The sequence below is a fragment of the Chiloscyllium plagiosum genome, unplaced genomic scaffold (assembly GCF_037043375.1).
Source record: "Chiloscyllium plagiosum isolate Xiang-an unplaced genomic scaffold, Cpla_swu_hap1 HiC_scaffold_16, whole genome shotgun sequence".
In the NCBI taxonomy this organism is placed as follows: domain Eukaryota; kingdom Metazoa; phylum Chordata; class Chondrichthyes; order Orectolobiformes; family Hemiscylliidae; genus Chiloscyllium; species Chiloscyllium plagiosum.
Window position 1 is genome coordinate 57,667,658 of NW_028270154.1, and position 20,799 is coordinate 57,688,456.

At 38.8% G+C, this 20,799-nt stretch overlaps 1 protein-coding gene across 2 annotated transcripts in view; it reads right to left on the reverse strand.

The window, feature by feature from the left end:
* The window catches only part of stk10 (serine/threonine kinase 10), a 111,916-nt gene that overhangs the window by 18,552 nt on the left and 72,565 nt on the right, over nt 1-20,799 (reverse strand). For both annotated transcript variants that reach the window (XM_043703803.2, XM_043703802.2), the window contains exons 6-12: nt 19,890-20,084; nt 18,271-18,352; nt 13,063-13,197; nt 9,473-10,132; nt 6,990-7,120; nt 6,478-6,601; nt 5,369-5,548 (exon numbers count right to left, since the gene is read on the reverse strand). In XM_043703803.2, the coding sequence (XP_043559738.2) occupies nt 5,369-5,548; nt 6,478-6,601; nt 6,990-7,120; nt 9,473-10,132; nt 13,063-13,197; nt 18,271-18,352; nt 19,890-20,084 (1,507 nt within the window). The remainder of the gene's footprint in view (nt 1-5,368; nt 5,549-6,477; nt 6,602-6,989; nt 7,121-9,472; nt 10,133-13,062; nt 13,198-18,270; nt 18,353-19,889; nt 20,085-20,799) is intronic.

The following is a 20,799-nucleotide window of genomic DNA, read 5'->3' on the forward strand; positions in this document are numbered from 1 at the left end:
CCTGCAGAGAAAAGAATGCTTCAAAAGTTTGGAACCCTCCTAGAAAGTAAGTATTCTATAACCCCACAGTTCCCTGACAAGATATAATCAATAATTAGGAGAAAGTGATGACTGCATCAATTGTGCTTTTCTTCATATGTTCAACTGCAATTCGTTTTAAAGAACAGTGTAACTACATGTTTCAGTCAATTACAGAAAAGGCGCTGAATGTTATTAGGGACTGAAAAACTTCCCAATAATCATGCTTTTGAAAAGCAGTCTAATGATATGTGAAAGTTGATATTTGGACATTTTTCCAAAAACAAAATCAGAAACCAAAATGGATAGACAAAGCCCACAGTGGATCCTGATTGAAGAGATTTGATGCAGTTCAAGAGAACAGAGTTTAAACTAGTAAAAAAACAGTCAAAGTTGATTTCCAAGTTGTTAAAACAATGGACTGAAATATAATGAAATCAACAGTTTTGAACTTGTTGAAACGAATAAAGCATGAGATATTGCATCAAGTCCCCACCTCCACATAATTATATAGAGAGCAGAAGGAGGAGGAAAGAGTATGCAGTACAGCACATTTGCAGCTCCATAGAAACATGTAAAACAGTCACATATAGCCAGTAGTCAAAGCAATAGAAAAATGAGAAACGCTGGAGGCAAGAAGTGGGTAAGTGATTTCAGAACAAATCAGCCTTCCCTTTCATATAATCCAAAAGTTAAATGGGTGTAAGACAACCTTTGCAGGGCAAAGAAACTCCTCTGCCAGCACTACTACTTTATTCAAGAGTGGTCAGATGGGGATAGATTTTAATTCTGTCAGAACATTTTCGTGAACACAAGGAAGAAGGGAACAGAAAAATAAAGGCCCCAGTAAAACACAAATCAGAGCGCAAGTAGATTCACGTGGAGGACCATAATCAATTGTGTCAAACTATCTGTTCCAGTGCCATACATTCCATGTAATTCTATTTATAGCTTTTAGACTGAAGAAACTCAAAAGCAAAACATTTCAAAGATAGCTATCTTCCAAATTTTGCACATAGTCTGAATAAATTAATTAGTACAGTTTACAACCAAAGAGCCTCATACCTTTGTATCATAACAGAGGCTGATCTCTCTGCAGGTAACAATACAAAGTGCAGAATCGGACACCATTCTTTTGCTTCCTGCATATGGGAGTCGAAGACCACAGGGAATAATCTCAAAGCAAGGGATCACCTATTTAAGGCAAAGTTAAAGATCGCAACACCAGGTTTATTTGGAAATCCAAGGTTTCAGGTAGCTAGTGATGAAGGAGCAGCACTTCTAAATAAAACTGTAACCTGGTGCTGTGCTTTTTAACTTTGCCCACCCCAGTCCAACACCTTCACATCATGCCTATTTAAGACAGGTGAGGAGGAACTCCTTCTCTCAGAGGGTAGTTAATCTGTGGAATTCTTTGACACAGTGCTGTAGGTGTTGGCTAGTTAAGTATATTCAAGGCTGAGGTAGACAAACATTTAAACAGAAAGGGAAACAAGAGGATACAACAAGAAAATGAGTTGGGCACTATCCGATCAGATTGAATAGCCTATGTCTGCTTCTACCTCTCATAGCCATAGTACTGTTTTATCAGCACTAATTTTTTTAGAGTCTCAAAAATTCTTGCATTCTTTTATTGGTTAAAACGCTGCTCACAGAAACAAGTATTAAAATATTGATTAGAATAATTTCAAATACATTATTATTGTGTACATAATTTTTAATTTTCCTACAAAGTTTGTCAATTCTGAAATAGCAGATGAGAACTAGGAACTGCATCTTTTTAAAGAGTGGGATCGAGCAGGGACAGCAACTTCGGAAAGAGCAGCTAAACAACGAGCGGGGATGAAGAGAGAAAGAGACACAGAAGCTTCATGAAGCACAAAACTCCACGAGAAAGGCAGTGGGAAATGAAAATCGGTGTCAGAGAGCCCTTTTCACCTGTTTATACCTGTCAGAGACAATGTGCCATCACAGAAAACCTGGGAACTAACTGGTGGGTTTTTCTTCTGTCTCTCTTTTGATGGGCCAAGTAGCTGAAATCAGGGAATGTGAAGCAGAAGGGGACAGTTTAAAAAAAACTGAAAAATTCAATTAAAAGTTAGTGGAAGAACTGAGATGGCTGGCCAAGTGATGTGCTGCAGCTCTGGTACGTAGGAGCTGATGAATGTCAGCATGTTGCAAATGTCATAACTGTGCATCAAGTGTTGGCTACTTGAGGAATTTGGGTTCAGAGTTTACAAACTGCAATCACTGCAACATATCAGGGAGGGAAGGGGTACCCCATTTGCAGAGGGCATTACAGCCCTTAGACTAAATTACATCAAACCTGGATCCATGGTCAGAGACAGTGGGGTGTAACTGTGGGTGAGGCAAGTATGGCGATCCAGAATTTAGGTTTGGAGGAACCTTAGTCAGTACCCTTGTCCAATAAGTATAAGCTCCTTGCTCCCAATATAGGGGGAGGACAAGCAAACTGACAACACTACCATTGTCCAGAGTGCCATATAGGTGAGGGGAGAACAGAGAACTGTAATAACAATAGGGATAGCATAGGTTCAGGCCATCTCTTTGGGCAGGAACTTGAAGTGGGAGGTGAAAGATTCAGTTGTCAATGTCAATGATATTTATCAATGAGACAGACAGGACTGGGAAAATAGTGCTGCTGAGGGATAAGTAGCTTAGGGCCAAATTAAAAAGCAGAACCACACAAGATTATCATCTGAGCCACATGCAAATTTGTGTGGGTGAACAGAGGTAAATGTGTGGTTCAAAGATTGTTGCGAGAGGGATTTCAATTCATGGGACATTGGAATCAGAACTGCAGAAAGAAAGCTGTTCAGCTTTAATGGATTTCATTTGAACCACACCAGGACTAGTATCCTGGTAAATTATATCACTAGGGCTGCAGATAAGATTTTAAACTGAAGTACAGCTAGAGGGTTAAGGGTTCAAGTGAAGGCAAGTATATTTAAAAAAAAGAAACAAGAGGAGAGGTGCTATACATTGAACAGTAATCAAAGTCTGACAGTAAGGAGCAGACAACGTACACAAAAGTGTGCAGAAATCAGACCCATAAGTAGTAATAATGATAAGACGTCAAAGCCTAAAGCTCTATCTAAATGCACTTCATTGAGAAAGGCTTAACATAGAAAGAGTTAACACGGCTTTGTGAAAGAAGGATCACATTTGACAAATTTACGAGATTTGAGGATACAACAAGCATCGTCAATAAAAGGAAACTGGTGGATGTGGTGTATTTGGATTTTCAGAAGGCATTCACTAAGGTGTAATAGCGTTTGTGTAGCACAAGATCGACCTCATTATACTGGGGGTATTAAATGACTTTGTATTAGCCTGGATGATGCATTAGTTAACACACAAACTAGAGGTGGGATTAATGAGTCTTTTGCAGGTTGAAACAACAAACCAAGTGGAGTACCACTAGAATCAGTCCTGGGATCTCTATTTACAAACTAAATTATGAAGTGGAGCATGGCACAGATTGTAATGTATCCAAGCTGGCTGATGTGAAAAAGGGGGTATGTAGTGATAGAAAGAACATAAGGCTATGTGGTACAGGAGACAGGAATCTGCAAGGAGGTATAGGTAGGTTTAGAGAACAGGCAAAACTTTGGAAGATGGATGGTAATGTAGGGAAAATGGATGGTAATGTAGCGGTTATTCACTTTTGTCAAAAAAATCAAAAGGCAGACTGTTAGTTAAATGGAGAAAGTCCAAAAAAAGTCCAGAACCGAGGGATCAGAGTATTCTTGTGCACAAAACACAAGTTTGTGTACAGGTTTAGAAGTAATTAAAATTTTGGACTTTCTAGCGAGAAAGTGGAGTTTAAAAATAGGGAAGTCTTGTTACAACAGTCCAGAGTTGGCAAAGTTGCACCTGGTGGAGTGCACACAGTTTTGGTTCCTTCTAAAAAAAGATGCATTAGCGTTGGAGGCAGTTCAAATGAGCTTCACGCAGCTGATTCATGGGAGCAAGGGATTAATTTATCAATAATGGATAAAGAGGTTAAGCCTTTATACATTAAGAGTTTAGGAAAATGAGGACTGATCTTATTAAAACATAAGATTCTAAGGAGGCTTGATAAGGTCGATATTGAGATGATGTTTCTAGTGGGAGGGAAAATCTCAAATTGGGGATATTGTTGGAGAAAAAAGGGGACACTTAGACTTGAGGGAGAAAGGAACATCATCTCAGAGCGTAGTAAATGCCTGGAATTCTCCACTCCAGAGAGATGGAGGTCACATCACAGCAAAGTATTTAAGGAGGTAGAAGATGATGTTTTGAAATATTGAGGAGTTGAGGACGGTGAGGTGTTGGCGCAAAAGAGGAGTTGAGGCCTGGGGCAGATTAGTCATTAGTTTATTAAATAGTTGGGCAAGCTTAAGGAGCCAAATGGCCAACTCCTGCTCTCAATTCTTATTCTCTTCCATACAGAAGATATAAATAGTTGAACATAATGCACATGCAGAAGGATTATTTGTGTGGAACTATGAGCTACCTCATTTATGTCCCAGAACCTACACGTTTAGGCATCTTATGGTACAAAGGATACACTAGGGAATGATGGAAAAATCATTGAAAATGTTACACTCTTCGTATCCAACCACCTCCCCATCCACTATCACACTGGCTACTCTTGCACACTTTAAAAGAACCGAAGCCAGACACCACCAGAGACACAAGGCAAACATTTGAGTTACCCACATGTTTTTGGTATAAGATACCAAGTAAAGAGAAATATACAAGAATTACAGATAGATGACAAGTGACCAACTCAAGTCCCTAAAAGGTTGTGGTGTGATCTCCAACTCGAGAGTAACTTTGCAGAACTAAGAATTTGAGTCACTAGGTTAAGAAAAAAGGAAATTACAGCATTTTTCAGGTATAAAGATCAGATATAGATGACCAAACAGATATTAAGATCTTGAGAGGAAACTTCACATCCTGTGCATTTAAGATCTTCGATTTTTTTCATGAGGAAGTTGGAACAGTGGAAAAAAAACCCAAAGTAACCAAGAGGGGAGTTTTGGTACATGATTGTATCCAATTTTCAATCCATTCAAACAAGAATGCAAACCCAAAGTACAATGTTTATGGGTTATGCATGCAGTCTGCATTTGGACATTAAATTACTTGCAATTTGAAGGAAAAGAGCGCTCCATTAGATCAGAAACCCCATTTTAAATAATTGCTACAAATATATCATCTTGGACAAACGTGATAGACATGTAGCTAGCACAGATTGCATGTCAAGTTTTAATAAACTTTGCATACAGACTTGCTCGCAAGCTTTAAACTTGAAAAGGTACTTTATCACATTATTCCTTACCTCTTTCTTCTTGATTTTCAAGTGATCAATAAATTTTGCATATTCCCTCTCTTGTTCAGTTTTAATACGCTTGGCCTCATCACGTAGACGGTTTGTGTGATCTTGTTCCATTTTTTCAATCTGTTGCTTTTGCTGTCTTTCTAGATTCTCTAACTCTGTATCAAAGAATTTCTTCTTTGCCTATGGACAAAAAGCAGTTATATGTTCATATTACATTCACTGTTAGAAATTCATAATTGGAAAAACATCAACTATATAAAAAGAGAAACAGCTTATTATCAAAAGATTAATACCCAACTCATTTCTAAAGATGTGTCCATTCAAAAAAATTAGAACAAATCATACTTGAATTAATTCTTCTCAATTGTTCTGAAGGTTAGGTAAATTAGTCATGCTAAATTGCACCGTAGTGTTCAGGGATGTGTAAGTTAGGTGCATTAGTCATGCGTAAATGTAGAGTAAATAAGATGGGGAATGGCTCTGGGTGAGTTACTCTTCGGAGGGTTGGTGTGGACCTGTTGGGCTGAATGGCCTGTTTCCACACTGGAAGGATTATGTGAAAGTAATTTCTTTAAAGTAAGAATGCACTCTAATCGCCTTTTGCTACTTTTCACTGTTGCCTTAAACAAACATTAAAAACCACCAATGCTTCTCATCCCCAACTCTCACAATTCATACTGACAAGAATCTATGAGGATGCTGTAAGCATAGATGTGGGCCTCTATATTTTCATGTGGAATCTCTTCAGCTGGACAGTGGTTAATCTGTGGAACTCACTACCGCAAAACACTACTGTTATGGAGGTCAAGTCATTGAGTATTTAAGACAGAGATGCATAGGTTCTTCTCAATGGCAGGAGAATGGGCTAGAGGAATGTATCAGCAACAACCGAAGGGCAGAGCAGACATGATGGGCTGAACGATCTAATTGTACTCCTGTAATGTATGGCCTTATATACATAAAAATGATCACTGTCATCAGGTGGCTAACTATCCTTGGGGGGAAGCTGGATTTATCCATAAAGACAATTACTCAATAGCTATACAATTTTGAGTCTCATTACACAAATGACAAAAAGCAAATGTTTAAAAACAGAAGACAAATCATACATTAGTCTCCTGTTCAAACCGACGAAGCATTTGTTCTAATTGCTGTTGTGATTTGATATTGAGTTGAGTTTGAGCCCGATGTTCTTCCTTCTGAAGCAACCGTAACTCTCGCAACTCTTGTCGCCTGTCAATTTAAGAACAAAATCAAAGATCAGGCAAAGCTTTCACATGATGTACATAACAGATAATTTTGGCATGAGCTTTATTTCCCCCAAGTTACACAGCTCTCCTTTGCCACAAAAACATAGCTTTAGTTTTTAAAAAAACATACCAACCAATCATGTATGGAAGTAAAACTATATAATAATTTTTCTACTCAGCTTCAGCTCACAAAACATGGCCATTGGCTGTTAATAGACATGTTATGGAAAAATTACAGATTTGCTCAAGCAGATCAAAAGGAAACCTCCAGAAAGAAATAAAATATTCAAAGCAGACTGTGTAGTTATTCTGATCTATTTGTTCAATTGATTAAAATAACTTCAGAAATTATATACAAGGTTTTCACATACCTTAGGAAACGCATTTCTTCAGCTTTCTTCTCATCCTCACCAATAATCTTTGATGTAGTGACACTCACTTCAACTCCATCTACAACAAATTTTCTTGTTCGTTTCAGAGTTTTGTTATTTGCCTTGTTACCCTACAGGAATAAAAAAAAATAAATTGTACAAAGTAAAGCATACTTGACTGGTTGATTGCATTCTCTCAAACATGAAAAATCTAGGTTTGTGTCACTTCAACTTTTCACATTTTGACGCAATTTGCTAAACACAACAGAATCCTGGGTTTTCCTATGTTATGGTGAGGGGTATTTATTTATGATTTAAGTTCTCTGGCACTGCCCCATTAAATACCAATGCCAGAAGTCAGTGAGTTTTTATACTTTAATGTCCACGGACGGTTCTCAATTTTATGGTCAAGATGGTCTTGCTTACCTAAAGCGACTGACTCAAATTCCTGTACAATTGAACACAGCCATTATTCACTTTGCAAGGTCAGAGAAATCAACAGCAAATATCTTAATCTCCAACATGCACGGTCAACAAATCATTGCAAAATTTCTTAACCCAAGGCTTATAACTACTGATATGCCTACAACAAAAAAAAAACCTTCCATAGGCAAGACATCAATATGTTCTTTGTGTTATGCATTAGCAAACTCCTTTTGTCAGATGTTTTATGACATTGTGATTGTACTGCATAGGAAATAACAACTTGTGGAAACATTTTTGAGAGTTTGTGCATTTTATATTTATCATTTAAACTGATGGCAATCTTCATTACTATTAAAAACTGAAAATGGCAAGAGACATTTAGTTTGCATAGAATCTCTGATCCAGTTATGAGTTAGTTTCTTTTGAATATGATAGGGAGTTGCAGTCATATACAATTTTGGGTTCTTCAATTGAGGGCAATTTTTTTTTAATGTAGCTTATTTCTCAATGATTTATTATTTTGACTGTGCCATTATTCCACTGAGCACTAATGACGGATATTTATCCACAAATATAAAAAAACTTAAAAGTCTGTCTTCAACCATTACGGTCAAATGAGTAGAACTACACAAACAGTTTGGGCACTGTTTCCAAATAGAACACTATTAGATTGGATTCTGTTCACTACATGCAAGAAAACTTCTTCCAATTTAATGAAACAATTGTGTCATTTCAGGGAAATTAAAAGAATCTCTGGCAGAAGTTTTGCTTCACTATTCCTGGTCATTTAGATAGAACACCTACGACTGGAAAAAGATATTGCTGCTGTACAGGACATTGGATAAGATTAGAGTGGTGCTGGAAAAGCACAGCAGGTCAGACAGCATCCAAAATCGATGTTTCGATGTTCCTGATGAAGGGCTTTTGCCCGAAGCGTTGATTTTCCTGCTCCTCGATGCTGCCTGACCAGCTGTGCTTTTCCAGCACCACTCTAACCTCAACAGCACCTGCAGTACCCATTTCCCTCAAGGACATTGGTTAGGCCACTTTTGGAATAGTGTGTGCAATTCTGATCTTCCTATCAGGAGAATGTTGAAATGTTCAAGGGTTCAGAAAAGATTGACAATGTTGTTGTCACTGTCAGAGGGTTTGAGCTATAGGAAGGGCCTAAATAGACTGGGGCTGTTTTCCCTGGAGCATCAGAGGTTGACAGGTGACCTTAGAGGTTTATAAAATCATAAGGGGCATAGATAGGCTAAATAGACAAGGTGTTTTCCCTGGAACGGGGGAGTCCAGAACCAGAGGACATGGGCTTAAGGTGAGAGGGGAAAGATTTGAAAGGGACCGAAGGGGCAACTTTTTCACGCAGAGAGTAGTTCGTGTATGGAAGGAGCTGCCAAAGGAAATAGAGAAGACTAGTACAATTACAACATTTAAAAGTCATCTGGACGGGTATATGCATAGGAAAGGTTTAAGAGAGATAGGAGCCAAGTGCTGGCAAATGGAACTAGATTAATTCCGGATATCTGGTTGGCATGGACGAGTTGGACTGAAGCGTCTATTTCTGAGCTATACATCTGTACGACTAAGTTTAAACTGACAAGGTGACAGAAGCTGCAAGAGAGAACATATCTACATGGGCTGAAGAGGAAATAAATTTGGTCGCTTGCTATAGCTACAGGATAAATTCTGATATTTAATGCTTTGTCTTCTGTATTTATGAAAAATACAACAAAATTAAATCAATACCAATGTACAATATTAGGCTAAATACAATCATATTGGCCATGGCTAGGAAACACTAATTATGCAGCACTCAAGTCTCATTTACTTGAAGGGAATCTACTACAATCATTGACAATATGTAAAAACCAATCATTTAGAGTATTTATTTTGAAGCCTCTGGCAAATATAATGTGTGGGGAGTGTTTGGCCTATTAGAAGAACAGTACTTTTTAAAACCGTAAAGCTTACAAACATACATTTATACCAAAGGCACTAAGAAAGGGAATTTCTTAATGAAACTAAACAATTTGTCAGTACAAAAAAAAACTTACCCGTATTGACAGAGAGCCACTTTCCTTGTTTAAGGAAAAATCATTTGAAAGGGAGATATTCAAATCAATGCTGCCAGAAGCAGATATGCTACCTGAATCAGAATCTCTCCTTGATTGTGTGTTGGTAGAATCTATTGCTCCATTGACAGTCAATGAGTCTGGAATCAGAGTAACTTGTTTATCAGATTGACTTCCTTTTTCATTTTCAGTTAGCACTTTTTCATTTTTCAAATCAGCAATGTCAACAGAAATCTGTATGCCTGTTGGCTGGACAGTCTCAGAAGTGTCCATCAAACTTGGTGGTTGTTTAATGGAATTCTGTTCTGAAATTTGTGCTGAAGCATTCATGCCCTCATTTGATTTTGCGTCGTTAGTCTGCAAGTCCACTTCAGGCTTGTGTTTGGTACATGGGCTAACTTTACTATCATCAATTCCAGAGTCTGAGCTCACAGTCTGAGCAGAGTTCTCACTCTCAGCCTTGTCACTGTCACCGCTGCATATACCTTCATCCAACAGACCTTCACTGGACTTGTCAGCTTGATCTTTTGTAACTTCAGAACCACTGTTGATTTCCAATGATTCTAGGATCTTGGGAAGTTTTTCTGCTTCGAGACTGATTTGGCTCAGTTCAGAGGGACCACGAGTGTGACCTTGAAGGGGCTAAAGAACAACACTTTTATGCAGGATTTCAGCTAAATTTAAAAAAAAATAAAGTCTGGACAAGTAATGTTTCATAATATACATCATTTTTGCGTCAATATTTCATGTCATACGAGTAAAACCCCAAGTATAACCCTTTCAACACAAGAATTTCTCCATCTGTAACTGGCCTTAGACTTAGAAGAAACAAAAATTTAACAAAAGTCAGACGCCGACCTCAAACAATTCCCATATCCCTGTGATGACTCCTACAGAGAGAGCAAAGACAAATATAATACCAGTGTTTAATTTGTCTGCTAAAGTAAGAGCACCTGGGTAAATGTGCATTTTTGGAGTAACAGATTGGTTGAAATATCTCTACAGAATATTTTACAGGCAACATGCCTGATGGGTACAACTTCTGAAAGAACAAAATTCAGATTAAGGATCTGCGTAAACTGAAACTCTAAACAAGAACAAAAGTATCCTGATCTTTTGTTTTTGAGCTTTAGATAAACTATGAAGGTGATTATTGGAATTGTATTGCTGGCTTTCACAAATGAGTCAGTAGCAAGGATGAGTGGAAGTGGACACTGTGTTCAATGCAACCATGAGCTGCTCTGGGGCTCCTTAGGGGTCGTGATATTTTACTCCCTTGGTCAGAGAGGCGGAAGTCTACAAATTGGACTGGTTATCAGCAGAATTCAACAGTGTGTGTACTGATTAATATGACTATTATGTATTATTCTATAAATAACCAAATGCTGATATGTTCAGACTGACGGTGTTGGGAGATGCCTCCTCCCACAAATTCATGCATTAGTTTTTGGTGCAGTTGTAACTTGGAAGTCAAGTCCATTTGCACTGACAAAGTGTCCTGTAGGAAAATAAGGACCGAGAGGAGGGATAGCTACGTGAAGTACAGGTAAAGATTGGTACCAGTCATTCTGAATTTCTTGGGTATTCACTTACCATCATGGTGTCCAAAATCTTTACCTAACATTTATAAGAAATTAGTGAAAGCGTTGTTTCAGCAAGAGGTTTTTGCAATTGAGTGGGAGAAAACGGAATGCAGGTGTTGGATAGGAGATGCTGCAGGCATTTCTACTCTTAAACAGAAAGTAAATGTGCAGGTATTTCTACAGTTAATCACTTAGACATTAATGCTACAAGTGATTGATTAAATCAATTAACTTCTCAAGTTAAAGGTATATCAGGTGCGATGAATGATAACACTAAATTTAGTACAGAGAAACTTCGATTATCCAAAGGACACAGGTGGGGAGTATTTAGTTTGGTTAATCGAATTCCGGATAATCGAATGTCGGATAACAGTTTAGCCAAGCATAAAGGACTTTGCGATTTTGCCGGATAATCGAATGCCGAATATTCAAAGTTCCTCCGTAGTCACACAAGGATCCTTGGCACAACTGATCAGTGCATTTGGCTGTTAACTGGAAGGTTGGCGGTTCAAGACCACCCAAGGACAACGTCCTCCTTACTTGGAGAAAGTGAGGGCTGCAAATGCTAGAAATCAGAGTCAAAAAGTGTGGCGCTGGAAAAGCACAGCAAGCAGTCCTGAGGAAGGGCTTATACCGAAACGCCAACTCTCCTGCTGTCTGACCCGCTGTGCTTTTCCAGAGCCACGCTTTTGTCCTTGTAGGGACAGCACTTAAGGAATGCCAATAGGCTGAAAATTGTTTGTCCCTAACTCATTTACATAATTGGACAAGCCACACAAGGTAAACTGTGTCTTGATGTTTAAAGTATCACTCCAGAAAATGTAATCAAAGTTGGATAAAAGGCAAAGGAGAATACTGTATGAGAATATCTTAAAACGATCAAAAACTGCCTTGTCCTATCACTGATGCGATATTTTATATTCACCCTCAAATAGCCATATGAACAATTGAATTGGTTAAAATCAGGAAAAGAAATCTAATTAGTCCTCCTCCCTTGTCCTCTCCTCAGTACAGCAATATTTGTCTTACTTTTTTAAAAAACGCCAAAATTCCCTTTTGAAATTGACTCTGAGGTATTCTTATTTGTGAAGGCAGAACATTCCAGATGATAAATACTTTACATCAAGAGAGATCTGATCTCTTCTGGTTCTTTTCTTAACTATCTTTCCCACTCATTGTCTACGCTGTTTCTCCCCAACCACTGCATCATTACCCCAACAATTTTCAACGTGGGCAACAGGTCTGGGTTTTGCAATACTATCACTAGGAATGCTTTTTGGCGTGCTCCCAATTTAAATGGTTACAGTTAAAATACAGTTGGACGTGAGCAAGTAGGTGGAGTGGAAATTCTGCTTTCATTTATTCTTTTTAAAAAGGGGATGAAGCAAGGTGGGGGTTACTGTCTACGGAGCGCCCATCAGGACACCTCCCCAAAAGACTGTACAAACTTCCTCCTCCACTACTCAAACTTTAAAATTCACTCCTCTTAGCGTCCCTCCCAAAATGCTCAAACCTTTCTTGTCCCATGCCCCTAACATACCTAGATCAGGGCATTTACTGGGTGTTTTCACCCTAAGCATGCCTCCACAGTTGAGGCTGGCAGCATCAGAGCTATCAGATTGGTCAGCAGCTCAAGATGGGACATCTGGTCACCAATGGAGTGCATCATCTGGTCTGTATCAACATCGGCTGTAGGATAGGCATCTCACCAGGCTGTCGGTTAATGCCGACTTTTCAACCAAGGTACAGTGTGAGAGAGGGGTGTGGTATAAATGGCGGTATAAATGGCGGTATAAATGGTGTCTCAGATATAAAGCAAAAATAAATCAATTCAATTTTGAATTAGTAAAGAATCTTTTCAAACATATTCCCATGATAGTATGTATGAGAGATTCTAAACCCAAGTGCAAATCAGTGCAGCCATGTTTCAGTCTGGCCATAATTTAGAAGCCAATTTGAAAAGTAAACACTATTTCAATCTGTACTCACTGATAATGGTTCTGATGAGTCATCATCCTCTACTACTTCTCTGTTGTCTTCTATTTCCTCCATCACTTCAGCTTTTGCCTCTGCCACCAATTCCCGGAGTGGTTTATTACTACTGACACTGCTCACAAAAGGGTGCTGTTAAAACAAAAGGAGATTAAATTGACTATATTTAATCTAGCTGTTACTTCTACAGAATTAATAATGTCAAAGATAGAGTCATAGAAATCTACAGCATTAAAGCAGGCCCTGCAGCGTATCATGTCGGCCAAAAATCCATCTAACTATTCTAACCCTAATTTTCCAACAGTTGGATCCCGATTATCACTTAATTCTGGATCACAGTTTGCTAAGAAAAAAGAGATCAAGAAACCTTTCCCTCCCTCAAAGTAGTTTCAGCAACTAGAAATGTAATAATTTGTTAAAAATGTTTCATATAAAGCCAAAAACTTATTTAAAATCCAGACATTTATCAGAGATACAGTTACTAAAGGTTTTCATAGTGTACTCATTCGACAAAAGTAATAAATGCTAATTAACCCTGACCAAGGAATTTTAATCTAAAAAAAAAAGTCAAAACTCTTGGGATTCAAGCCCATAGCTCCCTGGAAGTGGCCACACAAGTAGATCAGGTGGTAAAAGATGGTTAATGGCAAGCTTGCCTTTATTGGTCAAGGAACGGAGTACAAGAGTAGGATGGTACGTTGCAGCTTTTTAAGACTTTGGTTAGGACATACATTCAATTCGGGTCACCACATGTTTGGGAGGATTTGGAGACTTTGGAGAGGGTGCAGAAGAGGTTTACCAGGATGCTACCTGGATTGGAGGGTATGAGCCATAAACAGAGGCTAGAATAACTCTGATTGTTTTCTCTGGAGCAACACTGGCTGAGGGGAGACTTGATAGAAGTCAATAAAATTATGAGATGCACAGATAGAATTGACTTTCAGAATCTTTTACAGAGTTGAAAAGTCTAATACTAGGGGGCATGCATTCAAGATAAAAGTGGGAATTTCAAAGGAAATGTGAGGGGAAAGGTTTTGTTTTAAAAGCACAGAATGATCAGTGTCTGGAATGCACTGCCAGACACTGGTGGAGGCAGATACGACAGGGGTGTTTGTTACTTTTAGATAAGCACATTAGATTAGATTACTTAGTGTGGAAACAGGCCCTTCGGCCAAACAAGTCCACACCAACCTGCCGAAGCGCAACCCACCCAGACCCATTCCCCTACATTTACCCCTTCATCTAACACCACGGGCAATTTAGCATGGCCAATTCACCTAACCTGCACATTTTTGGATTGTAGGAGGAAACCCACACAGACATGGGGAGAATGTGCAAATGCTACACAGTCAGTCAGTCATCTGAGGTGGGAATTGAACCCGGGTCGCTGGCACTGTGAAGCAGCAGTGCTAACCACTGTGCCACCGTGCCGCCCATAACACGAATATGCAAGGAATGAAGGGATATGGATCAAGTGGGCAGAAGGGATTAGTTTAATTTGGTGTCATGTTCAGTACACCATCATTGGCCAAAGGGTCCATTCCAGTGGTGTAGTGTTTTTTGTTTTAAAATAAACTATCCCTCAAGGTTTAATATGCTACTATGCTATTAAATAAATGTGTGAAATTTAGATATGAAAAGGCAACTATCTATAACTTAATTAACATGGACATAACCTTGATATTGACTTCTCAAATTTATGCACATATAAAATTCTACTTTGAGTGTTTGTGCATTGTTTCTCAACGTTAAAGTTTTGAACGCTGGCTGACGGTCAAGTTCAGCCACTTTGAAGCCAGAGGTACCACAACTCAGACAAATGCTGCTTGGCTGCATACACTTTAGTAATCTCTAAAATGGTTTATACCAACAAAACGTTCAAACTCACAACTCCCAAAAATATAAGAGTCTATTTATTTATAAAAATGAGTCATGCGGAAACTTTGAAACAAGCTATTAGTAAGGGAAGGGAGAGAGTGAAACTCCTGCCAAGTTAATCATTTTCTGTATAGGAGAGGTGACACAAATACAAGGTTAACATGGTGGTTTACTTAACAAATTATCCATTGTACTGCTTAGCCAAAGTTGGATTGGCATTTTTCTAAAAAAGTATATAAAAGGGACAATTATCTCTGATCATGTGCTGTTGTACGTGGGAGTGCCAATATCAAGTAAAGTTATCAAACAAAATAGGTTAAGAGGAAAGGGCCATTTGGATGAAAATGTGCATACGTAAATATTATGTCCACATAATTACTTCAGGGAAGATGATGGCAAAGTGAAAATGTCACTGGACTAGTAAGCTAGAGCTGTAGCCAAATGTTCTAGGAGCAGGGCTTCAGATCTCACCTTAACAATTGGTGGAATTTACATTCCAGATTTATTCATGGAATTTAAAACTCACAGTGACTACCTGCCTAGTTCACGAATGTATTTTAAGAGAGGGAAATCAGCCCTCTTTACCTGGTCTGGCTTACATGTGATTGCAGACCCCCAGCAATGGGTGACACAAATGCACTTTGAAATAGCCTAGAAAGCCTATGAAACTCTGTTCATGGACAGTTAGTTAGTGAGCCAATATCCCAAATAATAATGATGGAAACATATCTCAGACTATGTAATGCAGCACACTTGTAAGGCAGCAGTTAGCTGGAGCAGTTGGAAGGGTGGGCAAGCTGGCACCGACGGTAGCCTGAAGGGCCTGTTTCTACTTGAGTTCTCAACCCAAAACACTAACTGATTTCTCTCCACAGATGCTGCCAGACTTGCTGAGCCTTTCCAGCAATTTCTCTTTTTAGACCTGTTTCCATGCTGTGTGACTCTCTGACACTAAGATAGGGATAAAGTGGGGTCTGTCCATCACTGCAACTTTCTAAAGGCAGCATCCATCACAAATAAGAGTATGAGTACTAATAACGGTAAACTATTCATAGGGACTTGTGGGACTGAATACTGCTTATATTTTTTAAATAGATAAATTAATTGTAAAGCATTCTCTCAAGTGGACTCCTGAAAGCAAAAATAAGTTAAACATCTTCTGCCAGAACTTAACTAATCTGTCTTCCTGCATGGGAATGCCAAGAATTGTTTCATTTGCTAACAACCATATTTTAACACTGACAGGAAAATATATTTGTCTTCATTGAAAAGCTCATTAAGAAATTGAGGGTTTGGTTAAGAAAAAGAAGGAAGGTATAGACAGGATAGATCTAGTGAACTCTTTGAAGAGTATAAAGGCAGTAAGGGTATCGTTAAGAGAGAAATCAGGAGGGCAAAAAGGAGACATGAGATAGCTTTGACAAATAGAGTTAAGGAGAATCCAAAGAGTTTTTACAAATACATTAAGGACAAAAGGGTAACAAGGGAGAGAATAGGCACCAGAAAGATCAGCAAGGCGGCCTTTGTGTGGAGCCACAGGAGATGGGGCGGAAAGTAAATGAGTATTTTGCATCAGTATCTACTATGGAAAAGGACATGGAAGATATAGAATGTAGGGAAATAGATGGTGACATCTTGAAAAATGTCCACATTACACAGGAGGAAGTGCTGGATGTCTTGAAACTCAAAAAAGGATAAATCCCCAGGACCTGATCAGATGCACCCTAGAACTCTTTGGACTCCTCCATCGTCAGACCACAACAAAACGACGGTTGGAGGAAGAACGCCTCATCTTCCGGCTAGGAACCCTCCAACCACAAGGGATGAACTCGGATTTCACCAGTTTCCTCATTTCCCCTCCCCCCACCCTGTCTCAGTCAAATCCATCAAATTCAGCACCGCCTTCCTAACCTGAGATCTTCTTCCCGACCTCTCCGCCCCCACCCCAGTCTGACCTATCACCCTCACCTTGACCTCTTTCCACCTATCACATTTCCGACGCCCCTCCCCCAAGTCCCTCCTCCCTACCTTTTATCTTAGCCTGCTGGACAAACTTTCCTCATTCCTGAAGAAGGGCTTATGCCCGAAACGTCGATTCTCCTGTTCCCTGGATGCTGCCTGACCTGCTGCGCTTTTCCAGCAACACATCTCCGAAGTAGAATCATTATCAAGTAATCAAGTTTCTTGGTTTGGAATAATCATTTTGAAATTTGTGGATTTTTTCCTAAAAATCGTGGCCTCTTCCACAAACTATGTCCATTTACATAGGAGCAGGAATAGGCCATTCAGACCCTTCAGCTTCTTCCATCATTCAATGATATTATGGCTGATGAATGGCCTAACTCCATATACTATACCTGTTTTTGGACCATATCGCTTAATACCTTTGCTTAAAAAAAATCTCAGATTTAAAATTAAAAACTGATCCAGCATCCACTGTCATTTGTGGAACAGAGCTCCAAACATCTACCACCCTGTGTGTGTAGAAGTGCTTCCTAACATCTCTCCTGAATGGTCTGCTCCTAATACTCAGACAATGCACCCCAGTTGTAGGATCCCCAATCAATGGAAATATTTTATCTTTACCAAATCTGTCTTTTCTTGTTAATATCTTAAATGGTTTTCATCAGATTGCCCCATAACCTTGTAAATTATAGAGAAAACAGACTTAATTTGTTTAAGCTATTCTCATAACTCCTGAAGTCCAAGTTTCATACTTGTAAACCTACACTGTACTTCCTCCAAGGCCAACATATCCTTCTAAAGGTTTGGTGCCAAGATCTGCTCTCAGTCCTCCAAGTAGACTCTGACTTATTTGTCCATCATTATCATAGGCAGGAAATCCTGGGGAAACCTTAAATGGACAAGAAAATTGGGGAAAACTTATTTTGTAACTTTCAAATTTTATTTGTTGTCTAAACAGTTTGGTCACATTTTTAAATTCATTCATGGGATGTGGGCCTCACTAGCCGGGCAAGCATTTATCATCCATTCTTACTTGCCCTAGGTGGTAAGTTGCTTTGAACCAATGCAGTCCATGTGCTGTAGGTAGATCCAGGTTGAATTTTAACCTCCATTCAACATTAAGACATCATGGCTACTGCATTTAATAAAAGTCAATAAAGTGTCTCAAGTTCCATTATCTCATTTCTGTAGGTAGTATGGAACTATATATTTTTTTAAAAGTTAATTTAAATATAAACTCCATGACATTTCAAAAAATATACTGTATGCTAGCTAGTGTGAAACAATGCCAGGGAAACTTGACAAGGCACAATAATGAACAATCCATGATAAGAGTCAAGAACAGATTCCACATGCTCTCACCTGTAATAGCTGAGCAGCACTTAAACGGGTATCCGGATTCTTATCTAGTGCTTTCTTGAGGAAATCTTTAAAATCTTGGGACCTACAGAGATGACAGTTCCAATGTTTAACTCAGTCTTATTCAAATCATTTTTCATTTGAAGCATTGGAAACGTTGCTCGGTTTTAAATGCAACATGCTTTGCATTAAAAAGGCAACCTTTTCCACCCCACCCACCGCTTCCTTCAGTCTTTCTCCACTTAAATAATATTCAGCTCCTTGATCCTTCCCATTGTACATAGCCTCATTTTTTCACATCATATCTGCATAACCAAACCCTCACCTGATTAAGTGCAACTGCATCACTATAAATAGTTGGACATCTAAAGAAAACAACTTTATCTGGTCACTACTCCTGCCACTGGATACAACTGCCACACACTCTGGTGTCACTCTGTGCCAAGTGTGCAGGAAACTCTGGAATGCTTTGCAGCAACACAGTGCGGCCTACATTGTTTTAAGGGTTAATCCCAAATGCATTCTCTTAGGTTACGAAAAGGAGGCTTTGTTGGTATCACCAACATTCCCAAGAACACAGGCCAAATTTGAAAATATCACCTGCCCAAATTCGACTGCATTACAGAAGCACGTGTGACACTGAATGTTGAGTTTTACTTTGAAAGGTTCAAATTTGGTGATATTTGGCAAAAATTACTTTGTGACTTGCCACTGTTAACTCTTAACCCACTTCAATGGGCTGAGAAAATTCTGCCATCCTTTTTAACAGGAGCTTTGCAGTTACTGTCAATGGCATGATCTTTCAGACCTGTAACATGAAACTGATTACACAACAGCAAAAAGCATGGGACCATTTTGTTGTGACAATTTATACAGAGTTGGGATTCTCCAGAGGGTTGATTATAATCTGAAGAGTCATACTAATCATTAACATTTTCCTCAACACTTCATGACTCTTGATCTTATCAGTTTGGCAAGTAAAACCATGCATTTGCAAATCTGAAGAACAAAGGAACTATCAAAGCCAAACTTTGTGTCAATACAAATGGGAATCTAAACTCAACTCTCTACCATTTATCCCACCTGCAAGAGTTACTGTGTTCAAAGAGTGAGCCAGCTTTCCCAATTACAATTAGTGACATTGTGGAACTAGAACAATAAGTCATAATTTTTGGCCATTAGGTTAACCATTTTGAACCGGCCAAGTCCACATGCACAAAAAGCTGTGCTGCCTTATTAGTGCCATATTTTTCTTCCTAGATTTAATGAACATTGTTTGAGTTTATCCACTGTGGGATGCCAGCGACTGATGGGGCACCTTGTCAAATGCGTCCTGGAAATCCAAGCACAGCACATATTAATAGGTCTCCCTTTATCTACATTGGGAGTTCTTTGAGGAAATGAAAAGCAATGAGTTAGGTAATCATTATTTCCTTTTTAGAAAACTAACTGCACAAGAACTACAATGACATTTTCTAAATACTTTTGTTATATCCCTCCTCACTAATACATTCCAGCACTTTTTATATGACAAATGTTAAACTAACTGGCCAGTCACTTCCTGCCTTCTGTCTCCTCCTTCTCCTGACTTAGAGATACGTTCACCATTTTCTAGTTATTACCATTTTGATGGATTTTCCAGTGTCGGAGGATCACTCTTGGCAATTTTCAACAAAACTCTCATTGGATTTAATTCATGATGAGGGGGCTCGATTTGAGCCATTTCAATCAATGTTATACCCAAGGACCAGATATCAGCTTTATAATCATATGGGGTATCTTTCATAGTCTCACATATCACCACTTCTGGGGCCATCCTGAAAGAAGACAATGGTGGAGAAAACAAAGTGTGGTAAGCTTATAGAATTCTATTAATTAGGAAATTTTCCATGGTAAAGTACTTGCATGTTTAAAAGTAATCCTGAATAAATCCATTGTATACAGTGTCAAGATCCAATCCAAGTATATATTGCATATTTTATATAAAAGGTAGAATCAAATTAACAACATATTTAGGGCATTAGTCTAACTAATGGGAGGCAATTTGGTATCATTAGGTCAGTGTAAAGAAGTGCAACAGCATTGCCTCTGACTTTCTTTACAGATTTGTGGGCCGGAGGCCTACACACAGCAGCAGTCCCAGATATCAATGCCATGATTGGCATGCTGACACCACTTATTGTGCAAGGAACATTGGAGCAGTGTGCACAGCCACCCAGAGGGATCTTTGGCAACCAACAGTTATGCATGCAGTTTAGTATGCAGCCAAGTTAAAACAGATGGCTTATTTAAGACAAGTGTGATGCAAACGTCCGTTTGCATAGTTCATATGTTTTAAAGGTGACTCTATTAACTTGAGGAATCAGATTTTTAAATTCAAGTGGAAAGTTAACAGATAAACTAAACTCCGATCATCCCAGGTCTAAAAGATTACTTAACTAGGTTAGAATTGAAAGTGCAAAATCACTGAATGACAAACCCATTTCTGGATGCCTTGGTAAAGTACGAATGTCCACAATCAATGAAAAGTTT